Genomic DNA, 10,541 nt, shown 5'->3' on the forward strand with positions numbered 1-10,541 from the left:
TCTCACAATACATGCCATAGAGTCATTTAGTCAGCTTTTCTAGTTCATACCACTGTATGTGCTTAACTTCTAAGTAATGCATTATAATTCACAATGGTAAATTAGACTTCCAAGACACTTTGGTCACAGAATAAAGTTTACTTCTTTCCACCCATAAACCCTTGTAAACTGAACACACACACCTTCACAGATATTCCTATTTAAAATCTGCATAAAGTGTGTTCCACTTCAAACATCTAAAGTAAATTTATGTTATTTCAATTTCTGCTCTCTTCCTTTAGCAGGTAGTAATATTCAAATTACCTAAAAGATAAAAATAAATTTTGTCTAAATCCTATATGTTTTTCACCTAATATATATAAAAAAAAAAAGTGCTTTGAATATGTATGATGTTAAGGAAAGCATCTAGGCCTATAATACTTAAAAGGAGAAACATCAACTCGTATTTATCCTCCAATTTTAAGTTCAATATAAAGGTGTAGTCAAATATTTACACATAATTGAAGAGGGATTGCTTTAATGCAGTAGTAAAAAGCATCATTTGGGGAGATGCTATATTTTTCCTAAAGCAAGTGCAGTTAAGGCTCTTTTGTCACCTCTCACCTGGATGCCCTCTCACTTGAGGGCATCATACTTATTTCATTAAAATCAAAACAAAACAGAGAAAAGCTATTATGGAAATTCAAACCTACAAATGGGTGACTAGCAAGTGATCTTCAGTATACCTGCATTTAGGAGTCCAAATTTATTATTTATTATTATTTTAGTCTGACATTTAATTATTACAGTTTATTATCACTATTTTATGTAAAACACATATAGTCATAGAATCATAGAATCATTATGGTTGGAAGAGACCTCAAAGATCATCAAGTCCAACCGTATACCTGATGCCACCATGTCCACTAAACCATGTCTTGAAGTACCACATCTAAACGTTTTTTGAATACCCTCCAGGGATGGTGACTCCACCACCTCCCTGGGGAGCCTGTTCCAATGCCTAACAACTCTAACAGTGAAGAAGTTCTTTCTAATGTCGAGCTTGAACCTCCCTTGGCGCAACTTGAGACCGTTTCCTCTCATCCTGTCACTAATTACCGGGGAGAAGAGACCAATCCCCACCTCACTACAACCTCCTTTCAGGTAGTTGTAGAGGACGATCAGGTCTCCCCTCAGCCTCCTCTTCTCCAGACTAAACACCCCCGGCTCCCTCAGCCACTCCTCATAAGGCTTTTTCTCCAGGCCCTTCACCAGCTTTGTTGACCTTCTCTGAACTCCAGCAGCTCAAAGTCCTTCTTATAGTGAGGAGTCCAAAACTGGACACAGTATTCGAGGTGCGGCCTCACCAGCGCTGAGTACAAAGGGATGATCACTTCCCTAGTCCTGCTGGTCACACTGTTTCTGATACAGGCCAGGAATAACATTTATTAGCGTATTATTTTATATGTACAAGTATGTTCATATCCACATATGCACAGAGAAAATTAAGCAACAAATGTCCTCGGTTTTTCTAGAAAATCCGCTGAAATGTATAATCATATTTCAGAAAAACAAACATTTATGTACCTCAGTGCCAGGGTGACGAGGTTCTACATTTTCTTACTCTTACATACTTCAAAATCACAAAAAATAGAATGTAAAAATTCTTTGTGGGGAAAAAAAGAAATTAATATATATCATTACTAAAAATGCTGGATAGAACTGAATTAAGCTTAAAATTGTTAATCCTTTTTCTGGCACTTTACATTCAGAATGCAAATTTGGTATTGAAATCAACTGCAATTTCTTAGTGTTTTGGCAATTTCTTAGAGACAAGGAAATTTTCTTCTGCCACATTCATTTAATACATTCTTTTAAAATAAAATGTCTATGTACATTTTCAATATTCTCCACATTAAAAAAAAAAACCAACAACCTACATTTGCTTCCTGGACATTATTGTGCAACAAGAAATGAAGCAATCAAGTCAAAGGTAAAGAGAATTACTGAAGACCCACAAATATAATGTGTGAAATCTCATAACCTTTAATGGCTATCATAAAGCCTTGTATGCACTTGCCTTCTATCTCTCTACGTATGCTTATAAATACTTAGGTCTATCATGGTGTGCCAACTGCAAAACAGTGACATAAAGTAATCCACTATTACACTAGTCCCAAGTTAAGTCAATTTATAGTTACCATTACTTCCAGTAACTTTCCTGGCTTTGCTTACTTTATGAGTCTATAAAACACATCAACTCCAGCTTTAAATGAAAATAAAAATTCTAAGTACAATAAATTAACTTTTGTTGTCTGGAATGAGGTGAAAGAAGCCCGGAAAAGCAAACTTTTGAGCAAGATCTCTTCAGAGGCATATAGATAAGGTTGGACAGCAGGCTGCTTCACTTCCTCTGCAAGTTAACACATCCCACCTGCCAAATAACTGACTTTTTCTCCCAGTCCTTACTGCTCCAGAATAAAGCCTCAAGAGTAGATGCCAAGATCTTGGGACTCTCTCCAAGGCAGATCAGACAGACAAGGAGGAAAACTAAGGTCGTCTGAAGTATCTGGTATTTTCAAGTGTGCTTTCAAGGAACATGCAGCCAAAGGGGGAAAACAGATGTTTTTCAGTTCAAATTCCAAGGTCAGCATAAAAGTTAAAGACAGATGAACCACTGTATTAGACACATAAGTAGGTGACAAACTCACCAGCTTGCCAGGATGGAGGCCAGCTGCTTCCAAGAGCATTCACTTACATGATCACAACCACAACACAACACTCTATGTTTGTCAGCTATTCTTACCATTAGTATGGGCCAGTGCATGTACTTTATTTATATTTGGCCCTATCAAGTTAATATAGCAACTTGCATTTTGTGGCTAGCTACCTTCCTTTTTACCAGCTACCATGGTGTTCTATAGAGGTGTCCTGACTTACCACAAATGCAGTGTTTCTGTTAACTTATACAAATACTTTATGCTTGCCTGACAGCAGTCTATGAATCCTCCATTTTACCCGTATGTTAAAAGTCCTGTCAGCTCTTACTTTTTAACTCTTACACACGGGACCAGTCTTAGACCAGCACCAGCTTGCAGGAGCTTAATCCATCATTGGCTTCCTAGTGCTTTCCAAGAGACCCACTATTAAGAGGCCCTTTTAGGCCTGCCCTGCAATTAACACTAGCCTACCATTGTGCTTCCATCTATTCAAGTAGCACAGTACTGTCCTAGGTAGAAATATAAGCACCTGTTAAACAAACTAACAAAATTACAATAACCAGAGCATGACAACACATTCAAAATTCCCATGGCTGTGAGTGACCACTTGTCCTGGTTTCAGCTGGGATAGAATTAATTTTCTTCCTAGTAGCTGGTACAATGCTGTGTTTTTGGAGTATGACAATAAAGTTGATAGCACACTGATGTTTTAGTTGTTGCTAAGCAGTGCTTACACTAAGTCAAGGACTTTTCAGTTCCCCATGTTCTGCCAACGAGGAGGTGCACAAGAAGCTGGGAGGGTCCATAGCCAGGACAGCTGACCTGAACTGGCCAAAGGGATATTCCATACCATGGAGTGTCATGCCCAGTATATAAATGGGGGGAGTTGGCTGGGAGGGGCCAATCACTGCTCAGGGACTGGCTGGGCATCGGTCAATGGGTAGTGAGCAACTGTATTGTGCTTATTGTATTGTGTTTATTCTTGGGTTTTATTCCTCTCTTGCTCTTTGTTCTCTGCCTTACAATTACAATTATTATAATTATTTATTTCAATTATTAAACTGTTCTTATCTCAATCCATGGGTTTTACTTTTTTCCCGTTCTCCTCCCCATCCCATCAGGGCCGTGGGGACACGGAATGAGCGAGCAGCTGCTTGGTACTTAGCTGCCGGCTGGGGTTAAACTGCAACACTGCTGTGGTATCATTTCAAACAGGTGGAAACTTTCTTGTGTCTATTTAATACAGTGCCATAATGGCTCTTTGGCCTCCTTGATCAATCTAATTAACATTTTATAGTCCTGCCTAAAATCTTGTAACACCTGCTTTATCTCCTTGAACAGAAGATTATGAAAGGAATTTTTATTCTAGGTAGGAATGTACCCTAGGCCATAGATTTCTTAAGTGGACAGAAACAATTGCCTGAAGTCCAAAAGCACTTTTGCCCAGATTAGAGGCACATCCAAATTTTTTGCTTAAGGTAGAGTATAAATATGTATCCATGCCTGAAATTTACACTGACACAGTAGAAAGATCAGGTAGTAGCATGAAGTTTTGCAAGTTGTGGGCTTTATTTCTGAAGTTTATAGGAAAAGAAGTAAATGTATCTCTGGTACCAGCAATCAAGGTAGAAATTTACCATATAATATTAAAATTAAAGTAAACCCTCAATTGAGTAAAAACAGAAAAAAGATCTGGTAGCTGGTGGTTATGTTTTCCTTGAAATGCTCAGTCCAACCAGCAGAAGAATGTTAAAAACACCAGAGATCGTGTATCTGTGTATGATACATGAAAAAAAAAAATAATCTAACAGCCCTCAAGTGTTATTCTCCCTCAAAAGAGGAAAAAGACTATTTCGTTGATTTCAGAATCAAAGGATGCAGTTCACAAATGAAAAAGACAAAACTGGAAAACTGAACATGTGTGTGAAGCAATGACCTTGGCCCATGTCAAAAAATAATATCAGCCCTTTGGAGTCCCAGCTTCAGAGAACAGGACATTAACACTGACTGAATGAGACATGCTGGGGAACTGGAAAGCATTGTCTTGTGAAGGAAACACAGGCACCACAAGATTTTGAGTGAGAACATGGAGTGCTAGGAGATCAAGAAGACCAAAGAGACAGATGCAACAGTGTCAGATTCAACAATGAGAAACTGAAAGCTGTGAAAAACTTCTCTTGTTTTCATTTACCTCCCAGGAGCCAAAAGCAGACTGCATAGTGAATCCTACCACAGATTCATAAAAGCTTAATTTTTCTTGAATATCAAGTTCTCACAGATGATATAGGTTTTGAAAACAGAAAACTCATCACATGAATAAAGAAAAAGAACTCATATTATCTACTCTCAATTTTGAAAAATCTGCTTTTCAGTTTAGCTGAAAAAAAGCACTACATATGTACCTGATGTTTCACTCTGTGCAGGGGAAAAAAAAAAAAAAAAAACACCACACCAAAAAAACCCAGTAAGTAGCCAAGATTTTAAAAAATCAAGCTATTTTCTTGCAGAAATAGGAAATGTGTTTGAATTAGTACTAATTAAAGCCATGCTTTAGGCTTAGTAAATTTTGGGTTGCTGACAATGTTGTCATGCATGTTGCCTTAGGTTCTAATCACTCTTTTCTTTCTCTCATCTAATCATTTGTCAAAACCCTGATGGGGAATGCAGTGTCAGATTCAAAAGGAGGAGTTCCCAGCTAAATTTTTTAAAGAGTCTTTCCACAAATAAGTAGCAATGAACACAGCAAATTCGGTGCAATACAATATATCTAGTGAAGGCATGAGGGTACATAAACTGTAAAGAAAGATCAGCACTTTACTGGAAAGCACAATTTGGTAGTGGGAACTGACAAGTCCTAATTTTTTTCTACTGTTTGCACTAGAATATGTAATACAAATATGTTTAAATTATTTAAAAGAATCACAACATTCTGAGAAAGGCTGAATTATTTGAAGAGATACTATAATACATCAGTAATTACACAGCTCTATAGTGCATTATAACCATCCCAGTTTAAAGCTTAAAGCATCCACCAAGTGTAGAATAGTTAACATATACCTAAACAGAATTTAAGTTTGTTCAGTAAAAGTTCAGGTATAGGTCTGGAAATTGCTACATTTGACACCAACAATAGAATTGTAAATTATAACGAAGTTGTATAAAATTATTGTATAAGTGGAAAAATAAGATTTTTGAGTACCTTTTGTGAAACATGTCAACAGAAGGAAAACAAGTAGTTTTTCAAAGAAGTCATTAACAAATCATTAAATCACATACAGTTCACTATTTCTTCTTCCAATATCCAAAAAAATAATATTGATAAGAACAAGAACTCAACAGCTGATGATACCACTCATAAAACCAATTTTTTCTCACAAGATATAGCTTCAACAGGAACACACTAATATTCAAAGTTTGAACAAGACCCTTAAAAACTGGTGAATTTAATAAAAAAAAAAAAATAGAAGTGTTGAAATGTTAATAAAGTATTAAACAGGAATAAGGAATAGTATTTGGTTTAAAGTCTTATTTCCCTCACAGTTTAGCTGAGCGCAGAACATGTCATCTAAATCCAAGGGCAATCCACTTATGCCCCATCAGAGGAGAATACTCTTGGCCAGGAAGAGCCATATCTAGTTTTCACTAGTTCTAAGCAAAGGGAAAGTTTTGTATATTTGAAATAATTAATAGAAGCAGATAAAGCAAACAGTTATTGTCAGTTTAGCTGAGGCCACCAAGCCAGTGGATCAAACAAACAAGTCACTCTACAGTGAAAAACATTTGTGAACACAGCCAAAACCCATTCCAAGATTCTTATGTGGTAAATTTTAACAAGTCTTTCCAGTTAATTGGTTTTCTATTGGTTTTGGTTACATTATAGCTTACAAACAAGAAGAGTGCTGCAAATACCACTTTGCAGAATAATGTTTTAAGACCAAAATAAACATTAATGATTGTAAAAATAAGAATTTTTAACACAATCTTTGAGCAGGTCATCAAAATCAATTGATAAGTAAAAAAATGCAAAAAGGTATACAATATAATCAAATACATTTCTGTTTCAAATATATTTTCAATATGGTTCTGACATATCATGCAGACCCTGACAAATAATCTAGAAAAAGTGTTAAGATTTTATTGTCATAGTGCCAGCTGAAAATTTGAGATGCAAAGTTATTTTTCTTTTTTCTCCCCAAAATTAAATGATGAAATGGAACATGAATCCAAATCACATTTAAATGTGTTTAAAGCCTGGATTGCTATCAGACACTCCAAAAATATGTAATAAAAGCTCATTGTTAAGCATGGTGGCTAGCACATAAGAGGAGGAAGCAAGAATCAAACCTAATCTGTTCCAGACTTTTGTTCTTTTGGAAGTGCTGAGTGGTAAAGGTAAGAGTGTCTGGATAATCTTAAAAAAAAAAAACCAAACAGAAATTAAGTAGTCAACAGATGTTAGATGTACATAATCATGAAGCAAAATCTTCTTATAATATACAGAATTCAAAGTAGAGAGTCCGCTTCAAATATCTGTCTTCAGTTACTAAAAAAGGAAGCAATAAAGTTAGGGTGAATCACTATCCAAGGTTTAAGAGGACAGTAAGGATAGCTTAGGCTAACTACCCAGGGTGAAAACACTGCATTTCGTTTGAAGAAGAGGTAGAAAAAATAGACAAAACAGCATGTAACATACTCTGTTAGGAATACTGTTTGACCAATTGTGTTGTGAGGAAAGGAGTGTATTTAGCGAACGGGAAGCTATCTTAAAGTTGACAATGTATGCTTTTCTTCAGAGCAATCATGAACACTTTCCAGACAAAAAAAACCAACCAAACAAACAAAAACGGGAAGGGGAAGGGAAAAACAGGAAATAAGAAATGAAGAACTGCTGTGCATTAGTACAGCACCTCTTACTCTGCTGATCTTCCAGCTGCCGCTCTCATATTTATATGAATACTGACCTAACTATCTTGTCTAAGATGAGATGCTTGAGGTACCTTGTGGAATAACCACCCAGTTTTGACAGCAAAACAGCACCTTGAAGGTTTTTCTGACAGTCATATAAAGCATCAGCCTCTGTAAATATTATTTTTAATCTGAGATTTTGATCAAAAGAAAGTGAGCTTTCCTTCCAATTTCTAAGAATGTTTTTGGAATCTTTCATGTATGCTTGCTTACATATATTTTTTTTAAATAAGCCTATTTTTGAGCTATACCTTTTAATCATTATCAGTAGTATGAGGAAGATTCAGCAGTGTTCACTTTAAAGCTTGTGAGTACCAGATAGTCTTGATAACACTCCTCATCTGTGGCATACGAAGCTCATATCTTGACACGGAACATATTATATCTGCTGTGTTTCACCACCACCTCTTTGGAGGCTGTACTTTTGAAACTTATTATAGGAGAAGGATTTTATTCAATGTTTTGTTTTATTTATATCCTCAGAGTAACTGTGGGGAAAAGATACGTATTCGTCGTGTGCTGATGAACTCTCCACAGATCATCACCATTGGCTTGGTTTGGGACTCGGACCATTCTGATCTGGCTGAGGATGTGATTCACAGTCTGGGCACTTGCCTTAAACTGGGAGATGTGAGTTTTTTGTATTTGGACACTACCCACAAACCCTGTCTTTCTCATGATAGTCTATAGTAGCAGATTGAGAAAAATAAAAAGTTGCCAGCTTTAGCTTTTTAGAGTCCATAAATAGAGGAATAGAGGTCAGATCCAAGGATCTAATCTGTTTCTGAATGCTTCACAAAACCTGTGAAAGTACTAGTGTAATTGCATATTCTTGAATTTGTGAAATGACTGAAAATTAAAAATTACTCCAGAAAACAAAGCTTGTCTGAATAAAGAAGTATTTTCAAGTGCAAGGAAACTTTGGTTTGAGGTTTGTGCTATTTCTGTGAAAATACATATGTACTCTTCCATTTTGAAAAAAAGAAGTTTATTTCTTCTGAAGACAGAAACTAGTTTGGGTTTTTTTGTTTTTGTTTTAACTTCTTTAAATTCTTTTCATTGAAGTGTGTGCTTGTAACGCTTGAGAGTTATTTATGTGGTTGTAACACTTAAGAGTTATTTGTAACTGAGCAGTCTCTGAGAGATGGTGGCTGGCAATGTCTGATTGAATGATAGATTAAATTAAGTAGTTTTTGGGATCCGGAGGTTTGTCTTCAGAGGATTTACTTATTCTGTATTAGCTGATGCTTTAGAGCTGAGTTATTGGTATACCAAATCATAGCTGTGTCTTATTGTGGCATTGAGGTATTACATTAAAATATGTATATGTACACACATATATAAAAAAAATGCATTGGCCAGTGCACAGTGTACCAAAATTAGTGTGAGTTAATGGAAAAGTGGTTATGAAAATATGGACCTTGCATAGTAAAGCAGTAATGCACTAAAAAATGAGTCCTGTGTATTTTTAAATAAAACACAGTCAATTAGTCAGAAAACAACTTTTTCTGTGTGCTGAATTCTTTTGACCTACTAGTGTCTTCAGTTCATCTTTATTGTGCTGTTGTCATAAATTTGTCTTTGCTTAAGTCAGAATAAATGCCAGCTGTTCATTGTCAGAACTGCTTTGTTTCTACAAAGCAGAGAGGAATGGAAGTTTCAAACAGTATTTGATATAATCAGCAAGCATGAAACAGAGGATACAACTTTTCAGAATAGAACCACACTTCAAATTCTGAAAAGTTATTATATCACTGTTATAAATGTCTGCCTTAAAGTAGAGCCACAGTCTCCAAGACTGATTCAATTCTTGGGTATCTGGTGAGTTGGTAGGAGTCTGTTCGTGGTCTATGTCACTGGGTTTGCATAAACATTGGTTAATTACTTAAGTATTTATTGCCTTGTTTTCTCCATCTTTTGAAGTAAAAACCTTACACCTCTCTATAGTACTTTGAGATCTTCCAACGTAAAGCAGTATGTAAAATTCTGGGTGTTTTATTAACTACTTCTTTAATTTTTCTTTTCTCCCTTCTTGAAGCTGTTCTTTAGAGTAACTGATGACAGAGCAAAACATTCAGAGCTGTATTTGGTGGGAATGATCTGTTACTATGGAAAACACTATTCTACCTTCTTCTTCCAAACGAAAATCCGCAAGTGGATGTACTTTGATGATGCTCATGTCAAAGAGGTGAGAAAATAATGTTTAGAAAAATCTGTTAGAAATTTGTTAGCTTTGTCTGTAGATCCATACTGTTTTCTAGAGATTTTGAGAAATTTTGTCTATTTTTCCATTCAAAATCCATAACTCTGTTGCTCCTTTTTCTGAGCAAAGTTAAACATTCTCAGAAAAGCATACCAGAAATCTCAGAAGCCCTGTTCCTAGTGCTGTTCTTTTGGCTGCCAGTCTTGCTTTTATGCTGTTGTTTGAAAACCTATGATTTGCTTGTGCACACAGCTAACGTACATCTCTTTAAAACATCTCTTGCCCTTGCTGACAAGCGATATAGCTATTTAGTGCCTGCTTTTCGAGTTTTGTTGAAGTATCTGGATGCCAATCTTGCCCAGTCATTGCTGCCAACAACAAATTTTCTGCTTCTTCTGTTACTGCTTGGATGATTTTTTTTTTTCCCTCTTTTCACCAAGCATGAGGTCCTTGACATTAAAGATACCAGTGCTGGGATCTTGGCACACCATTATTACATCCCATTAGTTTGTTTGGCATTATTTCACACCATTTTTTTTTTTTCTTTTTTTTTTTTCTTCTCCTTCTAGTCATGGAAGCACAAAGACGAGAGAGGAAAATTTGCTCCTGTGGTCATGCCAAGCACAGCCTCAAAGGCAAAACTCTAATCCTTGCATTTGTTCGTAGTCACATTT

General features: G+C 36.0%; 1 protein-coding gene across 1 annotated transcript in view; it reads left to right on the plus strand.

The window, feature by feature from the left end:
- Positions 1–8,147: 8,147 nt before the first annotated feature.
- Positions 8,148–10,541, plus strand: part of LOC104162078 (inactive ubiquitin carboxyl-terminal hydrolase 54-like) — a gene marked incomplete at both ends in the record, with an annotated part of 23,828 nt that continues 21,434 nt past the window's right edge. Inside the window, 2 exons of the mRNA XM_009700725.1 lie at positions 8,148–8,294; positions 9,703–9,852. Coding sequence (XP_009699027.1) covers positions 8,148–8,294; positions 9,703–9,852 — 297 coding nt within the window. The remainder of the gene's footprint in view (positions 8,295–9,702; positions 9,853–10,541) is intronic.

The sequence above is a fragment of the Cariama cristata genome, unplaced genomic scaffold (genome assembly GCF_000690535.1).
Source record: "Cariama cristata isolate BGI_N322 unplaced genomic scaffold, ASM69053v1 scaffold8265, whole genome shotgun sequence".
In the NCBI taxonomy this organism is placed as follows: domain Eukaryota; kingdom Metazoa; phylum Chordata; class Aves; order Cariamiformes; family Cariamidae; genus Cariama; species Cariama cristata.